At 43.0% G+C, this 25711-nt stretch overlaps 1 protein-coding gene across 2 annotated transcripts in view; it reads left to right on the forward strand.

Moving 5' to 3' along the window:
- Window positions 1-24266, forward strand: part of PLA2G4A (phospholipase A2 group IVA) — a 66142-nt gene extending 41876 nt beyond the window's left edge. For both annotated transcript variants that reach the window (XM_039726391.1, XM_039726392.1), the window contains exons 9-19: window positions 3931-4067; window positions 7380-7602; window positions 8420-8534; window positions 11037-11174; window positions 11517-11609; window positions 12965-13036; window positions 14732-14983; window positions 19744-19928; window positions 22743-22938; window positions 23141-23298; window positions 24084-24266. In XM_039726391.1, coding sequence (XP_039582325.1) covers window positions 3931-4067; window positions 7380-7602; window positions 8420-8534; window positions 11037-11174; window positions 11517-11609; window positions 12965-13036; window positions 14732-14983; window positions 19744-19928; window positions 22743-22938; window positions 23141-23298; window positions 24084-24215 — 1701 coding nt within the window. In that variant the 3' untranslated portion in view covers window positions 24216-24266. The remainder of the gene's footprint in view (window positions 1-3930; window positions 4068-7379; window positions 7603-8419; window positions 8535-11036; window positions 11175-11516; window positions 11610-12964; window positions 13037-14731; window positions 14984-19743; window positions 19929-22742; window positions 22939-23140; window positions 23299-24083) is intronic.
- The last annotated feature ends 1445 nt before the right edge of the window (window positions 24267-25711 follow it).

The following is a 25711-nucleotide window of genomic DNA, read 5'->3' on the forward strand; positions in this document are numbered from 1 at the left end:
TTATTTTGTTGTAGCTTTCCCATCCTCTTTCTTCCTTACCCATTCTCTCTCCTGTGCTGCTTCTAGAATTGTGACAGGAACACTTTGTGCTTGTGGAGGTGTCAAGCAATGAGCAGAGTCCATGAATTAATCTGGGTTGGTCCCTTCATTGCCATTGATTTCTTTTGTGCATTTTTAATGTAAGGAGAATATGACAGTCTTTTGCAACCAGCACTGAAGAATATATTTTACATTTCCCTGAAGCTTTGAGCAGGTGGTAAATGTTTTATTGTCATGGACTTTTGAACTCTGTCTTTCTTTGTGGATGCTCTTCTGTGACCTTTCTGAGGAACATGAAACAATTTCACAAGTACTGTACATATTTTAATTGGACTGAGATAAATTGTGTGTGTTGCAAAGGAACATTTTCAAAGTTTCTTAATTTTCAGTTATTTTAATCTTAACACATGCAGATCCTATCAGAGCAGGAACCTGTCAGTGTGACATTGGTGTGACCTGGAGCAGAATAGGGTCTTCCTCAGAAAGGATGTGGATATTCTGCCAAGCTGCAGTTGGAACTGGAGTGATACTCATGCCTCAGGTCTCAGTTCCATGCAGGTGGTATCTGTGCATGAATTATTACAAAGGATAGCTAAGATCTCTTATTCTTTGTGTCAGTGTCTTCCCTTGCTATCCCTCACTAACTCCAATACTGAAATTGTATCAGTTAAATTGCATCTTCCCAGACAGTAACTGTTGGTATCCTCCATTTTTCATATGCCAAATGTGTATTTCTAACTTACAGAATTTTTATCTGTTTCTAGCAATGAAAAAACCCTTTTTGTTCAAATCTTGGTATCCTCCATTTTTTATATGCCAAATGTGTATTTCTAAGCTTACAGAATTTTTATTGGTTTCTAGCAATGAAAAAACCCTTTTTGTTCAAATTAAACTTTTAATTAGTTTTATTTTTGTTGCTACTGATGGAAGATAGCAGGAGGATTTATGGGATGTTTGAAGTCTTAACATGAAGCTGGGAGACATTGAGTAGTCTTAGCTGTCTATGGGCCTTGTTTTATTTTGGACAAGTCACATACTCAAAATTCACCCATTCAAAATGTGAGTGGCTTGTGCTTTGCAGGGATGCTGAGAGAATTTAATACCTCTGAATTCATTATACATGACTGGATGGGGAAGTGAGTAGTTCAAAATTCCCTGACTTAATCCTTAGGCACTTTCTGGAAACACAACAAGTCACATACTCAAAATTCACCCAAGTTGCTTCATCTGTGAGTGGCTTGTGCTTTGCAGGGATGCTGAGAGACTTTAATACCTCTGAATTCATTATACATGACTGGATGGGGAAGTGAGTAGTTCAAAATTCCCTGACTTAATCCTTAGGCACTTTCTGGAAACACAGAGGTAGAGATTTCTCCTACTCCTGTTATTGCTCGGTTTATTTTTTTAATTTTTGCTGCTTCAAGCAATATTCTAAAAATACCATAATCTTCCAAAGAAAGCATATAGTTCTCTGTGACTGGATTTGAAGAACAATTTTTTAATAATCATTTGTGTGCCCTATGGCATTCTTTTTTACCACAGGTATTCAGATTTTACACTCTGTGTTTCCAGGGCATTTGGATAAAGACATCTGATCTACTCATTCCCAAAACAAGATTTAGTATGGTTTAGCTTTTTCTTGCCTGATGCCTGGAAGATAGGATTAAGAACCTTTTGGTGTGAGTGAACTCATGTGCTGGTGGTTCTGTACAAAGGATTTGTGACTCAGTAGAGGAGTGTGTAGCCCTTGGTATCCTCTTTGTTCTTCATCAGGACATGGTTTATTGATTCTCGGCTTTGGGTGCTCTGCCTGCAGCTCATGCCCCCCCTCCCTGTCTCTGCCCTATTTATCCCATAGAGCAACTTGCAGGATGAGTGTATTTCATTTCAGTTTTTACTGTTTTGTGCCCTTAAACACGTCAGAAACTGAATTGGAGTTAAAACGCTGGTTTAACAAATCTGACAGGAGGGAGCAACCAGGGTAGGGTCAGGCTCTGCTCCCAGGGAACAGGGACAGGAGGAGAGGATCAAGTTGGATATTAGGGAAAATTTCTTCATGGAAAGGGCTGTAAAGCATTGTCAGGGGCTGCCCAGGGCAGCGGTGGAATCATCATCCCTGGAAGTGTTAAAAAAACTTGCGGATGTGGCACTTGGGGACAAGGTTTAGTGGTGAACACATTGGTGGTGTTGGGCTGATGGTTGGACTTGATGATCTTGGAGGTCTTTTCCAACCTGGAGGATTTTGTGATTCCATAATCCACCTTCTCCTTGCTGTACCTACCCTTGCCAGTGCAGGAACCTGGGATGCCCAGAGTGCCTGTGGATCAGGAAGCATTTGCAGTCAGGATGTTAGTGACTCTCCTGGGCATTCCCAGCCCATCTCCATAGTGGATTTCTGTGCCTCCTGAGGGACTCTCGCATTTTCCCAGTGCCATTGCCCTGATGGGTGGAGCAGTGGTGCTCTGGGAGTGTTCTCACATGCCTTCTCCAGGCTTGCACCTGCAGGTGACATCTCCATCCTGTTGGGATGTGTCTGCTCAGGCTGAGTGGGCAGTGCTCCTGAGGAGCTTTCAAAGCCTCCCCAGGTTATTAAAGGAGTGATTACTGACATGGCTCTTCCTTCAAAGCAGCTGCTCCGTTATTGGGGTGTTGGCTTAACAAAACATATCCCAAATCCTTCCCTGGGCTGTGTCATTTTTGGGATAGATCCCTATCTGTGGAGCTGCACGATGAATACCTGTGGTTTCTATTACTAAAGCTGAACACTTTTGAAGGAGGTAACAGAATAATCTCACTGCATCAAGAATAAGCAGTTTTGGGGAGTGGAAGCCTTGAGAAACATCTTGAGTGCCTTGGTCATTGTTCACAGGCATTTCCTTGGGACAGTCAGTCCTCAGGGGAGTTTCATGGCTTGGAGCATGGAGTCTGCAGAAAGAACAGGACTCTGTCATCACATGGATCCTTTTCCTGTCACTAATCCTGCCTATTGGCACCTGGAATTGCCTTTCAGGGAGATTTTTGACAGATTAGCAATTTGATCAGATAGGGGCTTTCTGCACAGCTGTGCAATTCTTTTTATGCTCAGTAACAACCGAGAGGTGGTTTCTTTGTCACCCCTGAACAGTGGAAAATCCTCCTGGATTTTGGAAACTGGGAACCAGATGAGCCCATTACTTAGGCCAAAACATATGGCGGGAGTAAATTTTTATTTTATTTTGTCTTCTTTTTTGATACCTGGGGAAGCTGTGCAGTTGAGGGGAACAGCCTGGATGTCAGGGCTGGGCAGTAAGAAAGAGAAAAGTGTAAAATGAAACCCTGTTGGACACAATTGTAACGTGGTGCCATAGTAAACGTGGTTCTGCTCACTCCTCTCTTGGTGGCTGGGTAGTTGTCCAGATCCTCATGAATTCCCATTAGCTCTCTGGTAGTTTTTGCAAAGTGATGGTAAAATTGAGATTGTCTTCATGCTATGTAGTAATAGTGGATGTTTTTGTTATAAAACTTGTTTTTAAACTCCCAGTCAAAATATTATTTGTCTCTGTTCTGTTTCTCATTAGTAAATATTACTGCCTTTGGCTCTGTCACAATGATATGAATTGGATTAAAGCTGGTGTTTAGGTTGCTTTAAAAACCCCTGTGGTCTTGTAACTGAATAGTTCATTTAATAACTGAATTTAATATCTCCTCTATTTCGGATCATGGACAAGAAGGACAGACATTCTAAAGAAATTCCGAGTATATTCTTGTTTAGAAATCTTGCGATAAGTGATGACTTGCAGCATAAAATAAATAAATTCTAATTCTTCTTGGGGTGTGCAGGGCCTGGGCTGGGTGCTCCCAGGGCATGTCCCTTGTCCCTGATGTGGTGCTGGTGTTGTCTCATCCCTGCAGGTGCCGGTGATCGCCGTGCTGGGCTCGGGAGGAGGGTTCCGGGCCATGGTGGGCTTTGCTGGAGTCATGAAAGCACTTTATGAGTCAGGAGTCCTGGACTGTGCCACCTACATTGCTGGGCTCTCTGGATCCACCTGGTAAGGCCTTCCTCTTGCTTGTCCTCAGCTTCCCTGCAGCAGGTTCTGAAGGAATTGTCACCAGAGCTGCTTATTTCTATGGTTATAATTCACAGCACATTTTACACATCCAAGTCTGCTGGGGAAGGTGTTTTGGATGCCCCAAAGGGCAAGGAGAGCTCAGGCTCCAGGTGCTTTTCCAGGTGCTTGGAGAGCAGGAATGGATGGAAAAAGGTGCCACACATATGCATCCATATTTCTATGTCAAGACCTAATGTGTGTTTTGTTTTCCTGATGAAAATTGAAAAGCCAAAAAAATCCCTTGTGATTTGAAGCTGATGACTCAATCAACTCAAAATGTGTTGTGTCCTTCGAGAGGGCTTTTAGAGCTCCTCAAAATCACTGAAAGGTCTTCTGCTTCATTTTACACCCAGTGTAAAACCCTGGTGGATTGACTGGGGATGTCTGAGGCCTGGCTGCCATCCTGCAGGGCATCCCTCTGTGGATTACCCCTGTCTCAGTCCCACTGGCACTGTTTAATTTAGACAATACATCAGGTTTTAAAATAGTTAATTTAGCCTTGAGGAGCAGGCACAGGTATTGATGGAGAGATCTTATTGTTATCTTCAGTTCCTGATGAAGAACACAAATTATTTTGGAGATGCCCAGGGAAAGGACAAGGAGTAATTGGATTAACTCTTAGGGGAATTGTTGCAGTGAGAGTGGCCAAGCACTGGAATGTGTTGAGCCATCCTCCCTGGGGTTGGGCATGGTGTCATCCTCAGTCTGAGTCAGTGCTCATGTGAAAGCTGGACTTGACTGAGCACCAGGAGCCTGGGGCAGAGACCTCGAGGGTCCTTTCAGACTCAGGGATGAGATTATACAAATGTCTCAGTTCTTTGAGAGAAAGACTTGTTGTAGTATGAACAAGCAGGGAATCTGCCTGGGATGAGTTTTATCACCTGGTTTAGCTCTAAGGAAGAACATGAATTTTAATTCCACACTCTAACCCCAGAGTTGACTCTTGAAGGAGGTAATTATCAGTTCTGTTCCTTGTATGGGGATTTTTGTCAATTATTTTTCATTGTGTGAAGCTTGAAGCTTGCTTCCCCCTCTCCCAGACTAGAGCGAAGCTTTCAGAATGCCAGGAGGTTTTGAAATGCCAGAAGTGTCTGTGAACTAGAGTAAATTTCTCCTTTAGATTGCACTATAAAAGGTGGGAACCTGTGTTTTCTCTCACTGGTGGTGGGGACAGATTTCTCACTGTCCATTGAGAGAAATGGATGGATTTCTGTCACAGCTGGGAACAGCAGAAGGTGCATGAAGAGCAATGGAATAGTGCAACCTGGTGTTAAAACATTACTTGTGTTTCTAGGGAAGGGTTTGCAATCCCTGCTCAGGACAGACGTCACTTTGCTGGCTATGAGGTCTTTTTTGGGGAAAACCCAGGGGTGAATACATAGTTGATATAATGTAAACCTATAAAATCTGAGTTAAAATAGTGAGATTATTATTTATATTAGATTATCTGAACTGCTCCAGTCAGAAATAGATTGGAGACAGTTGTGTTTGAACAAATTTGCCTTTGCTCTCTGATGTCATCCTTCAGTCTTTCTTTGCTTGATGAATAAATAAATTGACACTTTGACACTCCCTTCCTTTTCTTTCTTTTCCATACAGTCTGTCTTTTGGGAATAATTCTCTTTTCTTTTTTTTTCCTGAAGGGTGGAGAATTCCTTTCCTGATGGGACAGGCAGGTTTTTGCTTGTCCCCTGAGCTGCATGCCTAACCTTGGAGCAATGCTTTTCTGCCATCTTGCTTCAACCTTCTGCTGACTCCTCCAGCTTCATTCCCCTTTCCCTGCGCCCAGGAGCTCACGTGGAGCCTGTGGATGGATGGAGCCCTGGCAGCCCACGTGGGACAGGGCTGGCTGTGCTGTCACAGAAATGGCTGGGCATGACCTCAGGGCCTGGCTGACCCGTGTGTGTCTCAGAGCTGTGCCTGGAGTAAGGCATGTGTGCCTGGGCCAGGTCACTGGGTAAATAATAGTAAATGAGCCTCTCAGAGATTAGAAGGGCCTGTCTTGGTGTGACATAACCCAACCAAGTGGAAGCCAGGGCTGCCTGCACGTGTGTCTGAGCTTTGTTTGCAGTAAAACTAAGATTGTTTCTTAGTGACAAACTCAAGATTTACCTCATCCTCACAGTCAGCTAGCTCTCTGTGCAGGTTGTAGTTACTGTGCTTCAGTTTATTATGGAAGCATCATATCCTGGAAAGTGGGGCCATACCCAGGCCAGAACCCCCCTGCCCTGGGCTCAGTCCCCAGCATGGGCAGCAGGAAAGGGATTGGGATTCTGCCCCTGAGCTCAGGTGAGCCCCACCTGCAGAGCTGCCCCAGCACAGGAAGGAGCTGGAGCTGCTGGAGAGAGCCCAGGGGAGGCACCAGCATGGTCAGAGGGATGGAGCAGCTCTGCTGGGAGGAAAGGATGGGAGAGCTGGGATTGTTCAGCCTGGAGAAGCTTTGGGGTGACCTCACTGTGGCCCTGCAGTGCCTGGAGGAGCTGACAGGAAACATGGAGAGAGACAATTTCCAAGGGGTGGAGTGACAGGACAAGGGGGAATGGCTTCCCACTGCCATTCCCCCTTGGGACCGTGAGGACAGGGTTAGATGGGATATTGGGAAAGAATTGTTCCCTGTGAGGGTGGGCAGGCCCTGGCACAGGGTGTCCAGAGAAGCTGTGGCTGCCCCTGGATCCCTGGCAGTGTCCAAGGCCAGGCTGGATGGGGCTTGGAAGGACATGGGCTAGTGGAAGGTGTCCCTGGCCATGGCATGCGGTGGGACTGGATGAGCTTTAAGGTCCCTTCCAACCCAAATCCTTCTGGTATTGGTGATACACTGAGATATTTCAGGAATTTTTCAGTAGTGATAATGAACTGGAGGGCAGAGAGGTAACTCTTACAGAGAGAGAGCTGCACGTGTCCTTCCAGCACCTCCAGTCTGCCACACAGCTGTGCTAACTGGAGGAGCTCCTTTCAGCTTAGATGTTCTGTCTGCTCTCTCTTAAACAGAAAAATGAGACTATTTAGTAATTTGCTTCATACACATTATGGAAAATGCATGTTGAGTGTTTGATCCTATGCTTCTATTTAGAACAAATTGCTCAGCTTTCTGTGCTTTGAGAAAAAGGAAATTATAATTTCCTGTATAAATGGAGAGTTAATTAACCTGATTTAATCAGCAACTGTATCAACTCATGTATGAGCTTCCTGTAGCTTCCAGGCAGCTGACACTGCAGCAGGTTTGGTGCTCACAGAGCCTGTTTGCCTTTGCAGGTATATGTCAACTCTGTACTCCCACCCTGAGTTCCCAGCCAAGGGCCCAAAGGAGATCAATGAGGAGCTGATGAACTCGGTGAGCCACAACCCCCTGCTGCTGCTCACCCCACAGAAGGTCAAGCGCTACATCGAGGCTCTGTGGAACAAGAAGAGCTCAGGGCAGCCTGTCACCTTCACAGACATCTTTGGCATGCTCATAGGGGAAACACTGATCCATGATGTGAGTGCTCATTCAAGCTGTCAACCCCTATAATCCCCACTGTTACCAATTTTTTGAAATTACCTTAGTGATATTTAATTAAGAGTGCACATTTCACTGTAAGAAACAGCATTTGCTTTAAAAAAGTGCTGTTTGGTGCTGTTAAAGCTGTCAAACTCTTATATAATTCCCATTGTTACTATTTCTTTGCAATTACCTTAGTGACATATAATAAAGGGTGCACATTTTGCTGTAAGAAATAGCATTTGCTTTAAAAAATACTAATTTCAGCATGGAAGATCCCCTTGGTCTTTGTGAAAATAAGACAGCAGGAGAGCTTCATACTGTTGTATTCTGTAATTGAAAATTCCTAATTGGCTGAATCAGGCACAAAGACTTACAGTTCAAATGAGTCAGGTGGGAGGCAGCTGGATTTGGTCTTGTGGCAAGATTGAAAGGTGTCAATAGATTTGCAGATGTGTTTTATACACTTTTGTCCTTACACTGATAATGGATTTTGAACAATATAAAACACTGAAAGAGGCAACAGAGCATTTAGTGGCAGATGTATAGAATTCTGATGCTGAAGGGCTGTTAATGGTTGTGTGAGGTTGATTAGAAGTGGTTGTGTACCAAGGGATGAAAAAATGCACAGATGTTTAATTTAAATCAGAACCTGACACATCAGTGAAAAACTTTTCTTATCAAATGTCATTGCCAGGAGGAGTCTCCCAGACCTTTATATAAAATAAAAATGTGATATTTATATATATGTGTGTATATATCAGCAGGGACTTTCCAGGATGTGTTTGGGACCAATGTCTTTCTTTCCCTGCAGAGGATGGACACCACTCTGAGCAATATGAAAGAGAAGGTCAATAATGCCCAGTGTGCTCTGCCACTCTTCACCTGTCTGCATGTCAAACCAGATGTCTCAGAGCTGATGTTTGCAGGTGTGTTCCCAATCTGTGTTGAGTCACTTGTGGCAAGGAGGGAGGCGTGTGGCTGGTTAAAAAACCCTTTTTCTTTTTAATGCATCTGAGACTAATTGCATCTGACTCCTGGGAATCTGACAGAGTGATAAGAAGTTACTCAGGGATAGGTGATGACATATTCAGGTAGGAGTGCCAAGCTAAAGAGAAACCTGGTGACTTCAACAGGGAAAAGATGTTTAAATTAGTGTATCAAACAGGAAAATGAAAATGTCCTCAGTCACCTTCTCTTTCAGAGAAGGGTGACATCAACAGTTAGACTCAATGATCTTAGAGGTCTTTAGCAACTCTGAGTCTATGATTAAAACTGGACAAACAAATTAGTTATAATGCCTCTTTTTCACTTCTTTCCCAGTGTGAAGTGCTGTTGGCAACACAAAAAAAACCAAAAAAAACAAACAAAAAAAAAACCCAAAAAAAACCACCAACCCTTTTACTTGTATTTATTCCAGAGGTTTTAATCCCCTCTGGTAACTAGTTGAGAGTGGGTCCAGTTGTGCAAGATGGACACTAAGACAAGGGTGTGTGCATCTGTATATAGTCTTTTACTTGTATTTATTCCATAGGTTTTAATCCTCTCTGGTAACTTCATTTGAGAGTGGGTCCAGTTGTGCAAGATGGACACTAAGACAAGGGTGTGTGCATCTGTATATAGTTATATACAAGACTGGAAAGGGAAGTGCCAGGTGATTTGCCTCAGGCTTGTATGTCATTGTATCTCCTAAAATAGTTATTTGGAGAAGTGGCTGTCAAAGCTTTGGTTGGGAATGAAAATGAGGAATTGTAAATTAGGCTAAATATTTCATGGGAAAATGTGTCTTTAGCTTTGCTTCTTAGGAAACTGATACCTTTTGTTTGAAAATAGGAATATTTTGGGGTTTAGATGAACTTTGTTTCTCAGTATATTTTAACTGGATTACTGTTTTAAGACCAAAATGATCTTTTGTTAATAATGTCTTTCTCTAAGCAAGATCAGCAGCACCTGGAGGCTTTACTTTGGTCTATAAAAAGATATTCCCTGTGCCAGTGGATCTTGGGTTTGCCTTTTGAGGCTGCTATCTTTGTCATTACACACGGTGCTAGATCTTGATTGCTTCTTATTTTAAGCTCTATTCCTCCTTTTAGCTGTTCCTGATGTGAGAGCTATAGTAAATTTTGAAATATTTACACTTCTTAATTGAGATTAATTTTAAGGCAGAAATTTTATTTCTCAGAGCAGGCTTTGTGATTTGAGAAATCTCCTTCAGTGCAAATGCAAGCTGGAGGTGGACTTAACACAAGTTAATTCTAATTCTCAGTTCAGCTTTGCTGTCACCCTGGTTCTGCATACATATCTGCCAATTCATGTTTATACAGCTGAAAGGAAATATGAAATTCCTGGACTGGGACTTCAGTGGAATTACCTTCTGTTCCAGTGAATGTGAAGATTTGTGGGTGACTTATTTGGAAAATAGGATGTTGTATTTGACTTAGCTCAGATAAGCATTACCCTTACCTGAAATGAAACTCCCAGCAGTCATGATTAAATTTTTCCTTTTCAGGACAAGTGTTCACCTTCTGCTCCACACGTCAGCAGGGATATCCTGAGGGTGGATGACATGTGGGGATATCTCAAAGCTGTCTCTTTTATTTCCAGTCAAATCAATCCCTCCTAAAAATAGGAAAGGTGAAATATATTGACTGGGTGAAATGCTAAAAAGAGAAGATATGTTTTGTTTGTTATTAGCTCCCTTTCTGAACTGAATTCTCTGATGGAAGCAACTCCACTGGTATTAAAAAAAAGTGTTTCCAAGTCAGCTAAGATCCATTTTCAAAGGCCTACATCAATAGAATCCACATCACTTCTGATATTTTCTGCTAAGACCAGAAAATCATTTGAACATTTTATTCCATATTTTTCTTGATCTCTCTGTTCAATAAAATGGACTTTTAAGGAGATCTTTGGCAATGTTTGAATTGATAAGTTTATCAGCTGCCTCTCAGCTTTGCCATTTGATATTGGCTTTCCCACAAAACTTTTATTTTGGGTAGAATCCAAATGCCTCTGCTAGAACATTTCACAACCCTTGGGATATTGAGTAATAGGTTTTGTGCCACCTCTGTCACCGCTCTCCATGTTTTTGGTGGAATTGCAGTGAAGGAAAAGCAGCTTGGAGCTGAGACCCACATGTGGCAGGGAACCATGCTGAAGTAGGAGATGAAAACCAGATGTCACTGTGTGTTCCTCATTTGTGATCTCTCCTTTTATACCTCTGGTTTTCCAGCCTCGTTCTTTTCACCAAAGTTTATTGGGATAAGAGAGAATGAGGATTCTTTCCCTGCTGAGACATCACGGACCTTGGTTTGATATTCCTAATGGTTGTTTGGCTTCCTGTGTCACTAAAATTTCTTTGCTTGGTTCATTTTTGTGTTTTCCTTCATCCTGAGATTTCTGACTGAGCAGTTTTGTTTCTGACTTTGCAGACTGGGTGGAATTCAGTCCATATGAAATTGGAATGGCCAAGTATGGCACTTTCATGTCTCCTGATCTGTTTGGAAGCAAGTTTTTTATGGGGACAGTGGTGAAGAAATATACTGAAAATCCCTTGCATTTCCTAATGGGTGAGTATGTGACAGAAAGAGGCTTAAAAATAAAAGCAATTTCAGTAATTCATGGACTTATAAATGCAGTCACACAAAGTGTGAGGCAAGAAGTGGAGCTCTCAGTTTGTTGGAAGACATTCATTTGAAAGATTTCACAGATATGGATTGGCATTGTTGATTTGTTTCTAATGTCCATGGGTTTTTGTTCTGATTTGGACATCGGAGCTTATGACTTGGCCTGCTCCAAACTCAGAGGTGTGTTCAGAGAGCAACCAACTGCTTAAATACTGCTTATTAAGATACACGGAGTTTATTTTCCTTCTGCCAAACACCATTCATTGTTTATTTTTTCTCTTTCAGGTGTCTGGGGCAGTGCATTTTCAATATTATTTAACAGAGTCCTTGGTGTCTCCAATTCTCAGAACAAAGGGCCCACCATGGAAGAAGAATTAGGTACTGTATTAATAAATAATTCCACTATGCAGAGCAATTACTAGCAAGATTCTCCCTCTGTGGAAGGATGGCACTGCTTGCAGTCATTTAAGAATGTGGAATTAATTACCTTTAGTTGCTGGCACTGCTGAGGTGGGGAAAGAGCATTGGAAATGTTCTCTCCTTTCTTTCATTTTTGTTTCTGGTCACTCAGAGCTGCTGAAAGTCACATGCATCTATCCAGCTCTTTTCTGATAGTTCATAGGTTCCTCTCTTTATGTTGTTTGTTGTGTGATTTTTGGAGAGCAGAAGCTGACAAATATTTAATATTACTTGTGTAGTCTCTTGACACTGGGCTGTGTTAATAAAGGGTTCAGCAAAATACACCTGAATTTTCTCACCTCTGGGTTGTTAAATTACTCCATTTGAACCACAGCCTGTTGGTTATCTGGTCCTTTGCTTGCAAATTGAGTGGTTTCGATTTCACTCCTGGCACAAACATGACAAGATGACTGTAAAGAAAGAGTTGTGGCTTGGTTTGAGTGGACTTTATCAATTTTTATCTGAGAATGTAGTTAACGATAAAAGGCTTTTTACACCTTGGTTTCCTGTTGAGAAAACAGCATTACATGGGAAGATCTGACCAATAAATAAATTGTCCTAGACAACCAGATGTTTCTGAAGAGCAAGAAGAGCAAATGTAGATTAGATAGTTTTTAAATAATAACCTGTCTGCCTCCTAATGGATGGAATTCAGCTGTTTGCTAATCTCTTCTTTATGGATGAGAATGAGACCTCCAGGTTCCCATTTCTGATACAGCTCCTAAGTGTTAACATCTTCTCATGGAGGATCCCTGTCAATAAATGTGATCATGGATAAGTTTGCTTCTGAAAGATAGTGAGAGACAGAATGTTATCTGTCACCTGTGCCTCATTCCACCTATCATTTAAAAAATACTCTTTGAAGTGGGATCAGATATGAAATATTCATGTGACTTGAACCACAGCCCGGACCAGAGCTGGAGATGCCCAGTACCACCTTGGCAGCACAGTAACATTTTCCTAGTTCAGTAGGAGCTACTGAGAGGACAGAAGCTAAACATCTACATTTTAATAAAGGTGAATAAAGTGTGTCAGGTGTGTGGTGCAGAGGGGAGTGAGAGGTACTGCTTTAGCAGTTTTCTAGCCCAAAAATTGCAGACTAAATCCAATACCTGCTGCTCACATTCTAATGTCCACAGCAGACCCAGTCTCTTCAGCTGTATTTCCTATTACAAAAACTATGAGAATTTTATGACTCAAAGTGTTTTGAAATTCTTAACTGTTCTGCCAGTTAAGCCCCAGCAGTTTAAAGGAATTTATATTTCTTTCAACAGAAAATATTAGGCTGAAGCACCTCGTGAGCAATGACAGCTCAGACAGTGAAGATGAGTCACAGCATCCAAAAGGTAAGGAAATGCTCAGATTTCATTTAATTGTTTCCTTTTTCCATCAGCTTTTGTGTGGCTCAGCAAAATAGAAACAAGAGACCCCAGGAGGTTCTGGGCTTCACTTCATGTCTCCTGCTCAAGCTGATCATCAGGTTATTTTCTCTCACACACGTCTGGAATTCCACATATGTCCCAAAAAAATGTGGTTTGCTGGGCCAGAGCTCTCCAGAAGTCTGTTTCCAGCAAGCTGCTGAGCTCAGAGGCACTTTGGAATTGCTGCCAGCACCCTAAACCAACACTATCCATTGTTTTCAAGGGTTTAGTGATCAAATATTTACCTGGGAACGGTTTAATGTGTGTTTCCAGCATTCACAAGTGTCTTCTAGCACCTTTACAAATGACATCTGATACAGGAAATTCCTCATGCATGGCACAGTGTTTGTAACAGTGCCCAAATCCAGGTGCCCAGAGGAGGCACAGCCACAAAGGGAATGTTGGGCAGTGGGAAGAAAAGATTCTATTGACAATTACGTCTAAGAACCTAAAGCACCTGGAGATTTCTGCTCTCTTAGTCAGCTTTCTGTATTTGATTATATTTTTGGGATGATTTTCACCTGCAAAAAATAGAGTTATTTTTAGCAAGTAGAGCAAAGATGAGAATGCAGCTGTTTGTGATTTCAGGATCTACAGAAGAAAAGAAAATCCTGTATGGTGAGACAGGGAATTATGTCATTAGCTCAGCTCAGTGATTGCTTCTTCAGCTCCCCTTATGTGTAAAACCGTAGGTGGTACCAGGTTTTGTGTTTATTTGTGGATTTCCTGTTTAAACACTACAGCCAGCACCAAACACATTTCTCTCCTACTTTGTAGCCATAGTGAACAACCAACAAATCTGGGATTGTAAACACTTGGAAATCCTTCTCACTTCCATAGACGTTGGACTTCTCTGATGCTTGTTTTCTCTTTACTTATGTAAAACTCAGCTCCTTTAAAGCCTGGCTTAAAGAGGCAAGTTTAAAAACTGGATTTAACATATCAAGCTTGAGCCTGAATTATTTTCTTATCCCAAAAAGTCAAGTTTTGACAGGTGAATGAATGCAGGGTGGTGCCAGTCCAGGTCACTTTTACTATGAACTCCAACTGCCGACATCTAAGTCTGTATCTTTCATTGTATTCTTCAGTTAATTAAAACCAGATATTAATTGTAATTTACAGTTTAGTCAAATGAAAAATTCAGGTGTTTTAGAATTCTCATGCTATAGCATTATCCTTTATGCAGACTAATTCTGCTTTCCTGAGCAAAGCTGGATTTCTAACAGGCAGAAGAGATGGAGAAGGCTGTCAATGCACATCCAGATGAATTTATGTCTGCATCAAGTATGGATCTTATCAGCTCAGGTCTATCCTTGAGCCCAGCAGAGGTTACACAGAAAGCCCTGCTCAGGTCATCTAATGTTCCCAGTCTATTGTCCTGATGGACGCATCCACACTATTGTGGTGTAGATGAAAGATTTCACTGGGCTGTGAAGTCAAAAGGATGAATTCTCTGCACTTCTCTGAAATCACTGTTTCAAAGCTCCATCGCCCAGCCCCCAGCTCGTTGAAAGAACTTTTGTATTTTTGCAGGTCCTTTATTTTATAACCCCTGCAATGGTGGGGTTACACTTGCTGTGTTTAAATACCACTGCTGGGTGTTTCCATTTCTGTGTGCAGGCAGCGAGGGCGCTGAGGCGAAGCGGGAGTGCCAGGAGAGGCTGCAGGAGAGCAGCCAGGAGAGCTGGGTGCAGCGCATGCTGATGGCCCTGGTGGGGGACAGTGCCCTGTTCAACACGCGCGAGGGCCGCGCTGGCAAGGTGCACAACTTCATGCTGGGGCTGAACCTCAACAGCTGCTACCCCCTGTCCCCTCTGGCAGAGCTGCTCACCCAGGAGTCCCTGGAGGAGGAGGAGCCGGCAGCAGTGGCAGGTCAGTTCCCAGAACGCTGGTGCTGTGTGTGGTTATTAATGAAGGCAGAGGTGGCCTGGTAACATCACACCAGGAGGGCCACAACAGCACCGTGGGCATTGTCCAGCAGTGGAGCTTGGGAGGGCACTGGCAGGCTCAAAGGGCACCACACAGTGACTTCTGTCTGCTCCATGCCCTGTTCCTTGGCACAGCGTGTGGAATAGCCACTGGAGGGACAGTGGCTCTTGGTTTGGCAGAAGGGGACCAAACTGCTTTTGTGTATGGTGCCCTTTGTTACATCCACTTACATCCATTTTCTCACTGTCTTGGCCTTCTCCAAAGGGTATCCAGGTTGTTCCTTGGCTCTTATCGATGCTAAGCCTGCTGGTGGAAATGAAACCTTTCCTTGTTCTCCTGCAGGGCTTCCCTGTTGCAAAACATTTGTAGCTGTCTTTGTCTTTTGAAAAAACCCTGCAGGCAGCACACTTCTTCACTTGTAGGATCACAGAATCAGTGAATTTTGGAAGGGACTCACCAGGATCATGGAGTCTGACCCCTGTCTCTGCCCAGAGACCTTGACAATCCCACACTGTGCATCCCTGGGCACATTGTCCAAACTCTCCTGGAGCTCTGGCAGCCTTGGGGCCGTGCCCATTCCATGGGGAGCCTGGGCAGTGCCCATCACCCTCTGGGGAAGAACCTTGTCCTGATCTCCAGCCTGACCCTGCCCTGACACAGCTGATAGATTCTTACTTTGCTGACACTAGGTTTTTCCCAGTATGAATCCACCTGACAATGATCCCATTCCAGGATCCCTGATGTGCAGGTGCATCCATATTTCATGCTGGCTTAAACAAGAATGCTGGTAGAGGATAAGAATTTCAGAAAAATATGAATTTTCAAAAGAGGTTCAAAGTCTTCTCTCACTCCATGAATTGGCTTAAACAAGAATGCTGGTATTTCAGAAAAATATGAATTTGCAAAAGAGGTTCAAAGTCTTCTCTCACTCCATGAAGGATGTGGTGTGTGGAACAGGAGCTGTGAAGAATAATTGTGTTTGGTTAGGATTTTGGGGCCTTTGCCTTAGTGGTCCCTGCAGTCTGCTCAGTGAAAGCAGTTAATGTCTCTACGTTCTTCTGGCACTGGCCATGGGCAGGTACACCTTCCACTGCCCAGTCTGGACAGGGCTTGGAGCAACCTGGGTTAGTGGAAGGTGTCCCTGCCCATGGCAGGGGGTGGCCCTGAGTGATCTTCAAGGTCCCTTCCATCCCAATCCATCCCATGACTCTGTGATCCATCAAGCAAAGAACAACTACACCTCTCTGAAGGGGGTGTTCCTCCCAGCACAGCCCTACCAACTATCCCTGGTGACAGCACCATCCTCCTCAGCCCTCATTTCCTATGCAGAGGAAGGAGATTGTCCCAAGTGCTCATTAAGCAACAGTAAATACCTGATGTCATTTAAAAGCTTAAGTAGCAGCCGTGCTCTAATGTGTATTTGTTAATGTAACAAATCCCTTGCAGGGCTTGAAGAGTAATTTCCATCTGGACTCCACTTTCTAAATATTTCTGTCATCTCAGAGGTGTTTACAACTGGGTAGTCTTAATATTTATAGTACTTGGAAAAGAGGCAGGAAAGTGGGTAGGAAATTTATGGTTGGAAAAAATGACAGTTGATGAGAATTTTGCATAATTAAGACACGTGGATAGTCTTCAGAATCAACTGTCAGCTTCCTGGGATTTGATTTAGATGGAAATAAAATGCTGGTTTGACAGAACTCTGCACCTCTGACACAATTACTTTGGAGTGCCTGAAACTTCTGTGGGTTAAAATGGGAAAAGTTTGACATGACTGCAGTTTTTTGCTGTTAGCCAAAGCCCACATTCATAAACCTGCAGTTACAACTCAGATCTGACAGCTGTGAGTGGTTGCAATATTATAGTCAAGAATAGTTAAAAACCCCTTGAAATGTCAGTAGTTAATATAAAATGTAATCATTCAGTAGTGTGATGAGTGTATCCACATTTTAATGCTGTGAATTTTCCTAATATATGGAAGAGCTGAGGAGCCCAGAGGCGCAGATAGAAAAGAGACTCTGGTGTAAAATTTAAATCCTTAGATTACTGAGGCACTGGATGCATTTAAGCTGTGCATATTTATTCCTTGCACTGGCAGTTTACCTGTCAGCTTGAGTGCAGAGGGAAGTCTGTATTGCTTTAAGACTTACTCTCCTTTATTGCCATACACTCCAAAGGAGAAATAAGTGAATAAAAAAGGATATCAATAATACTCCATCTCCAGCTGTCCCAAACCCTCTGCAGTGGATGAACTGTGGCTGACCTAGGGCAATCTTACAGTCATTACTGAGGACTGAATTTAGGGTCTGTAGTGCCTGCAGCAGAGATCCCAGCTGCTTGGTCTGGAAGTAAAACTCCTGGTTTGTTTTTCCACAGATTCTATTTGTAGAGATAATCCTAAACATTTTCTTATTTCATCAGGAGTGATTTCATTGTGAAGTCAAGAGTTGTTCTGTTTCTTTTCTTGATGTTACAACACACCAGAACAATTTGAGAAAATGCCAAGTGCAAAACAATGGGGAAAAATAACCCCTAATCCCTGCTTCCTTATTTCAGTATTTATGGAAACACTTGGAGTAGATGGACGTCAGTAGCAAATGCCCTTCTGATCTGCCCTCCTCCCACTGGAGCTGCCATCTGTGGCAGACTTGGTCCCTAGGACGTGCCCTCTTTATGATTTCCTAACAAGTATCTGTCTGTGTATCCCATTGCTGGGAAGCTGACAGGACTGAGCTGGCTAAACATGGAGCTGGGCTGGTAAACACAGCCCCACAGAGTTGTTAAGGCTGGAAAAAGCATTTAAGATCATCAAGTTCAGCCATCAAGCCAGCACTGCCACTAAGCTCTGTCCCCAAGTGCCACATCCTCCCATTTTCTCCCAGTTTGCTGTAGGATGGACTGGAAGGTGTTGGTAATAGGAGTGCATCTTTCCTAAAAGGCTAAAAATTCATGTCCCAGGCTCTGGGGTTCTGGGATTCTCTGAAGACTGTGAGTACTAAAACCCATTTATATGGCTGTTATAAATTTATTGACAGCATGAAGACATTTTCTTTTTTGAAATATAGTAAGATTATTTTGATAAATTTGATTTTAGGATCATGAGGGCTGTAAGCCATAGGATCCATCTCACTCTTCAGTGTTGGGAGGAAGTTTATGTGGCAGTAATAACGCTCCCATCACAAACATGTTATAGCTGATGCTGTTCTTGATTAAAGGATCTTTCAAATTCAATTTTTGTAACAAAAGATGAAATATGAACAAAAATATTTTTGCAATTCTTTAGAAGTTCTAGTGAGAACAAGGGTTAATTATGTTTGACCTGTTGTCTTTAAACAAGAAGAGGAAAACCAAATTGGTCTACATGTGCTAAAGGGAACTGTAGTCAGTGTGGGTTTTTACTTTTTTTTTTCCCAGATTACTATCACTGTCACTAAGTAGATACCAGAAAATTAAATTATAGAGAAATAATTGTATTTTTCTATCCAACATTCCTTACATTACACTGCCCTCTACAGATACGAGCATTAGATTTTTTGTTAAAAAGCAAAAACCATGCACTGGAAATATGTGTAAGGTCTGGAACAAGAAAAGACTATCAGTGAAAAAGTTTTTAAGTACAGCAGGGATAGTTTAGTAGTGTCCAGAGACTTTCATTTTCTAGTGTCCAGAGACCTGGACAAGTGTGAAGACACCCAGGGAAGATGGATTGGTTTTCCCTGAGCTGTACCTGAGGGAATGTTAGGGTTAGAGAAAAGAGTGGTGGATATCATACTGGAACAGCAGCAAGTGGTTGACAGGGAATTCTGTCCAGTGCCTGAATTTTGGATATGGGGCACTATTTCTCTTTGTTCCTGCTGGAGTGGTGAGAGTGAGGTCATCAGGTCTGGTGCAGGTTGGAAAACAAGACCTGATAGTCCCAATTTAATGAGCAGAAGCAGGCACAGACAAGTGTCGCAGGAGGGCAGAGCCACACTGGGGATTTTTGTATAAATTTGGGACTGCTGGGAAGGATGTGGGATTGGGAGGGAGCTTGGGGGAATAGGTTTGGGCAGGGGCACTGAAGGGTTCACAGAATGTTAGGGTTGGAAGACCTCTGGAGGTCACCCAGCCCAACCCCTGCCTAGGCAGGGTCACCCACAGCAGGTGACACAGGGGCACATCCAGAGGTGTTTGGGATGTCTCTGGAGAGGGGGACTCCACTCCCAGCTGTTCCAGGGCTCTGCACCTTCCAAGGAAAGAAGTTCTTCCTTGTGTTGAGGTGGAGCTTGTTGTGTTTCAGTTTATGGCCATTGCTCCTTGTCCTGTCACTGGCACCACTGAGCAGAGTGTGGGACCATCCTCTGACATGCCCAGCTGTCTCTTGACATCCCATAAACGTTTTCCTTTGTGTATGGATTATTTGGGGTGGTAGAGTGAAGGTGAGAGGTCTGGGAACAAACCTGGGCATTTGTCTGCTTTGGTTCACCTCCTCTGGGTCTGCCTCATGAACTTGGTCTCCTGAGGGCCCTTCCAGTTCTGGCTTTTCACCTCATTCTCCAGTTTTAAAGAGTTTTAGTTACACTTGAATTCATGGTGTGTTTACCTGGGATACACTGTGCAGTTCAAATTCCATGCTCTCCCTTGCACTTAGGGAGACACTGGAAAGCTCGTCAGAGCCTCAGTTCTTAACTCAGGTGTCCCTGCTTTTTCTGTGTTCCACGCAGATCCTGATGAGTTTGAGAGGATCTATGAGCCCCTGGATGTGAAGAGCAAGAAGATCCACATCGTGGACAGTGGGCTGACCTTTAACCTGCCCTACCCGCTCATCCTAAGGCCCCAGAGAGGTGTGGATCTCATCATCTCCTTTGATTTCTCAGCCAGGCCAAGTGATTCCAGCCCTCCTTTCAAAGTAAGTGATACAAGCCCTTCCTTTCCTGCATTCTGGGGTTCAAGGTGACTCACTTCTATTCCACATGGTCCCAGAAAGGCCTCGGTGCTGTTGTATCTGCAGCTTTGGAATATTTCTTTCCACGTCAAGGCAGAATATTGCCCTGTGCCTCAGTTCCTGTTTACGTGCCTTCCATGAGGCAACTGGCACAAGGAGGGATAATGAACTTGCTTTGAAGCAGGAGCTCAGTTGTTTTTATGGAAGTTTTGCTTTGGCACTGATTGCGGAGTTTTATTTTCTGTCAGAATTAAACAATTAAGTCATTTTCCCTGCCGTCCTCTCCCTCCACCCAGCTGCTCTCCTCTGTGTGCTGTGATGTGAATGGATGGTTTCGTGTCATCATCTTGCAGAAAGGCATCATCTCAGGATTGCTAAATAAATAACCTTTTGGAATCAGGGTTAACTGTTCATTTACATCTCACCAGGATAATCCTGGTTTAAAATCCATCTTAAATCCATCCAGACCAGAGCAAAACAGCAACAGGAGCACAGGGACTAAGTGCCATGGCTGTTTTCTGCAGCAGGTGTGGAAAGCACAGCTGTCAGTCTGTACCACCTGCACATCCACACAGCTCCAGCTGATCCCAAAGGCTTTACATGGATCATTTTTGGTAACTGCTACAGAAAAAACAGCACTTCAGAGATTGCTGTGAGCTTCTCACTTTGTGCTGTGGTTTAGTGGGTGTGGTGGGATTTGGTTGATCTGTGTGATCTTGGAGGTCTTTTCCAACAGTAATGATTCTACTCCCCTCAGAAAAGTGCCATTATTTATTTCAAACCCAAATGGATTTTTAAAATAATTTTTAAGGGAATGCAGAAAACCTTCCTGTTTGAGAAATAACTGGCATTCCTTGTTGCTTTACAGACAAATTTTAGTTACAACAAATGGAGAATTCTTTTCCTTCAGCTACTGTGGAGTAACAAAACCCTGAAAACAACATTAGAAATCAACAGCAGTATCAAAATGAGCTTGAGATCAGTGCTGCCAACTGCAAAGCCAAATTACAGGAGAATAAAAGGAGAAATTGCTGTGATCTCTAGGTCTCTTGGGGCTACTGGGGAGAATAGAGCACTGAGAAGACTTCCTAGTGCTTGAAATCCTTTGTTTTTCCTTAAATGACTGAATCCCAGAGTCTGTTTTTTCCTTTAATATTCTATTTGCCTAAGAATGTATCTCCTTTTTTTGTAAAGAGTGTTTGTCCCAGCAGCTAAATTCACTGCCATAGCACTGCCATTGCCTCTGAAACATTTTTTCCCTCCCTTTCTTAACATTGCACAGGTGGAGTCCATGCAAAAGGCTGTATATGATCACCCCTGCTACCCTTAGCATTCTGTCTTTGTCAGCTGCAATTTTCGGGGTTGTTTTGGGGAACATGGGGAGATTAATGTGCACTCAAGTGGTATCCAAAGGTTTTTCTCCAAAATGTCATTTTCAAAATGCAAAAAATTCCTTAACACGATAAAAAATGGTGGGAAAATTTGATGGTGCCTCAGGTTTTCCAGAAGTCTCTGTTGAAGGGAATTGTTTCTGGAGCACAAGTGGCTGTTTGCTAAGGCAGACACAGGTGTATTCCTGAGGCAGAGGACAGGAGCAGGAACCAGTTCTGTCCCATTGGTGCATTGCAAAGAGAAAATGCCACTTCAGAAGTGGGCCTGTATCTATGGTAGCACTCTAATATTTTACTCAATGACTGGAGCCTTGGTTTACCATTTTACACCCACTATCTCTTAATCTCTTGCGTATCCAAAACAGCCGTCCAAAGAAGGGTCCTATTTCACTGAAAACCAAGATTAAAGATGTTTGACCTTGCCTCTCCTCCCTCTCACACACCCTCATTACATGCTTTTGAGTCATTATTTACAAATTATCTTGTTTACTGAGTTGTCATGAGGAAAAATAAGCCTGTTTTCCAGAGCTCTTCACACGGTGTGCTTTGAGAGGCCCCCGAGTGTGCAGATTAATTCTGAGTACAACAATGCGTGGCCTGGTGTTTAGGAGCTCTCAGTGGTTGCCACAGCACTGGTACAGCTTTGCAAAGTAAAATTATGGATGGCTTTTCCCTCGCTGTCAGCTCTGTAAATGCACCCTCAGGTTTCTGGGGCAGACCATGTTCCTTCCTGTGACTCATGTGGCAGAGCCTGGGCAGGGTGAGTGAGATGCTCAGTTGGTTCTGCTGGGTCATCTGTGCTGAGATGGACTTGATTAGTCCTGAGAACCACAGGGTGGTTTGGGCTGGAAGGGACATCAACCTCATCCCACCCCTGCCATGGCAGGAACACCTTCCACTAGTCCAGGTTGCTCCAATCCCTGTCCAGCCTGGCCTTGGACAGATCCAGGTGTAGCCACCTGGGCATCCTGTGCCAGGGTCTCCCCAGCCTCACAGGGAAGGATTCCTTCCCAATATCCCATCTAAAACTACTCTCTGCCAGTGGGAAGCCATTCCCTGTGTCCTGTCACTCCATCCCTTGGAAATTGTCTCTCTCCATGTTTCCTGTCGGCTCCTTCAGGCACAGGAAGAACACAGGGAGGTCTCCCCAAATCTTCTCCTCTCCAGGCTGAACAATCCCAACTGTCCCATGCTTTCCTCCCAGCAGAGCTGCTCCATCCCTCTGACCATCCTGGTGCCTCCTCTGGACCCCCTCCATGTCCTTTCTGTGTTGGAGATTTAATAATTTATGGATTACATTAACCACCCCACATGATCCCTGTCTTTGCAAACCTCCTGACTTTGCAGTGGAAGCTTTTGTGCATCTGAGTCTTTCTCCTCTTTCCAGGAAATCCTTCTGGCTGAAAAATGGGCCAAAATGAACAAGCTTCCATTCCCCAAGATAGACCCCAACGTGTTTGACAGGGAGGGCATGAAGGAGTGCTATGTTTTCAAACCAAAGGACACCTCCTCAGAGAAGGACTGTCCAACCATCATCCACTTCGTCCTGGCCAACATCAACTTCAGGAAGTACAAAGCTCCAGGTGAGCTCACAATTCCTGATGCTGAATCCACCTGTTCCTCTGGAATCACTTGGTGGTTATGTACTAGGAATCTTTTGCCTCTGAAACAACTCCAGCTTTGTCTGCAGTCCTTAGGGAATGAATTCAAAGGAGCTGTTAAAAATAAGGTGATAAATCCTCAGCCCTAACATTTGGATGGAATTTTTGTATTTGTCCTGTGCAGGCGTTCCCAGAGAAACACAAGAAGAGAAGGATTTTGCAGACTTTGATATTTTTGATGATCCAGATACACCTTTCTCTACCTTCAACTTCCAGTATCCCAACGAGGCTTTCAAGAGGCTCCATGACCTCATGGAGTTCAACACCCTCAATAATATGGATGTGAGTATGGGGGGTTAAAGGAGCTGGATTGTTACAGGGGGAAATGGGTGATGTGAGGAAAGCCCTAAATCTGCCCTACAGAAGGTACTGGGCTTTGCCTCAGTGTTTGCCTGATTTTCTCATTCAGTTCTTGCCTTGGTTTTGCCATTTTACCATCCCAAGCCATTCAGGATAGCTGAGCAGAGGGCACTGTTAAAGATATGCAGGATTTTATACTCAGGTCCTTTTTGTCTAACTGGACAAAAAGGACACTGCAAGTTTTCTCTGAAGGAAATTTCTTTATCAGCTAACTCAGTAATAATTATTTGTAATTGATAGTTGGTGAAGCATGACATGATCTATGGAGTGACAAGTGTAATGATCGTCCCTGATAAAGATACGGGGGTTTTAATCAATATAGTGAAGAAAACTTGTTACATCAGCACAAAGGATTTAAAAGTGAAGATTTAATCTTTCTCAACATAATAACTACTTTCTACATCCTTGAAATACGGATTTTCTCAATGTTTGGATTTACCTTTCTGAGTTCCACTGGGACTTCTTTAAATACTGTGTGTTTTTGTGTGATTTCTTTGGTGTTAGTGGCCTCCCTCATATTTTTACTAACCACATGAAAATCAGTATTTTATACACTCAAGAAATACTATTTCTAATACTAAAACACATCTATCCCTCTGCTCAGTGATGGAGGGGAGCTAAAAGTGGGAGCAGCAGCTGTTGATGGGAGAAGGGGCTGTTTCTGTCCTTTTCAAAGTGTTCAAATGGAGTTTTGCTGCTGGCTGCAGGTGATCAAGGAGGCAATGATGGAGAGCATCGAGTACAGGAAGCAGAACCCCTCGCGCTGCTCCGTGTCCCTCAGCAGTGTGGAGGCCAGGAGGTTCTTCAACAAGAGCAACCTCAACAACAACCACACGTAGAGGCTGTGCCCAGCCCTGCCCTGCCCAGAAACTGCTCCTGCCTTTGGATCTGCAGGCGAAAGGACTTGAGTGGAACATCCCTGCTCCTCACAGGGCTGTGCGACACTCCTGAGCACGTCTTCTTGTGAATGCTCACGTTCCAATAGCGTTTTGTACTGCTTTTTTGAGAGCTGAAAACATTTCAGTAGGCTGAGATCCTCGTTTTTAAAACTGTGGAATTAGTTGGAGATCATTTGGTTCGGTGTCTTTGTGTTTTCTTATAAAACTGTAAACTCTGGTTTCTTTTGGGGGGGTAATTGATTTTTAATTGATGTACACTGGGCATAGCTTGAAGGATAAGATGGAATTTAAAAAAAAAAAAAAATTAAATCCACTCTACTGCTATATGAGAATGTCTGTACCACTCAGCAAAAAAACTAAACCTCTGATACTTTCTTTTTCTTATTTTGTCCTCAAAATTACATTGCTCAAACTCTTGAGCTACTGGCAACCCTGTGTTAAATTATTGTCAGTTTGTGTATTTCTGACCTGAATGTTTCTTCATAGACTGACAGTGATTTTGCATTTGAGCATGACTAAAACAACACATTTCTGCAAAGGGACAGTGGCAATGTTTACTGGGGATTGGTAGAACGTGCCCAGGTAAGAATGTGAAGCCTTAAGGGCTATTTTAAAATTATATTATTAGTACTTTGATTAATGAAAGACTGTGGATAGACAGAGATTATTTTAGTACCATCTCAACCAGTATTGCTGTAACTCTGCAAATGCACAGAAAATGCAGCTGCACCTCTGAAAACTTTAATTGCTAAAGTCAGTAAATCCATGGGAAGGGAAATAATTACAATGCATTTCTTTAACAGCCACTGTACCAAAGAATTGTGGAATGGTTGGGGGTGGAAGGGACCTTAAAGTAGATCTCATTCCACCCCCTGCCATGGGCAGGGACATCTCCCACTAGCCTGGGTTGGTCCAAGTCTACATGCAAAGTTCTGTGGTTAAATAACATTTCCTGTATTGATCAATAGGTTTTATTTCTGTTTGAGTTAGTGCATGTTTAAAATCAAGAGAGAAAATAAAAGTAACTTATCTTAGTGCTGCTTAATTTAAACATTTTCCATAAATTCTGGAATAAGGAAAAGAACTGGTACCATATTATTGTAATATTTTCTTTTAAATGTCGTCTTCCTTTTGGTAATGTAACTTTTGTATTTTTTATTTTATACTATGTACCCACTCTGTTTCATGGAAGAGTTTTATCATGCTTTATACAATTTATATTATCACAGTGTTACCAGATGATAAAAAATAAAACTATATTTGTCACCTGCTGTTCTCAGACAGTTTTATTTTGATAATTTGTGGGCTATTTTCAGGTTTTTTTGTGAAGATATGTGGAGCAGCTCGATGGTTTGAGGCAGCTCGCAAGACTGACAGTGCACGGGATGCGTTTTTGCTGCCTTTAATCTTGGATTCCTTACAAAGCAGGGAAGTTA

The sequence above is a fragment of the Passer montanus genome, unplaced genomic scaffold (genome assembly GCF_014805655.1).
Source record: "Passer montanus isolate IOZ18808 unplaced genomic scaffold, ASM1480565v1 scaffold58, whole genome shotgun sequence".
NCBI classification, from domain to species: domain Eukaryota; kingdom Metazoa; phylum Chordata; class Aves; order Passeriformes; family Passeridae; genus Passer; species Passer montanus.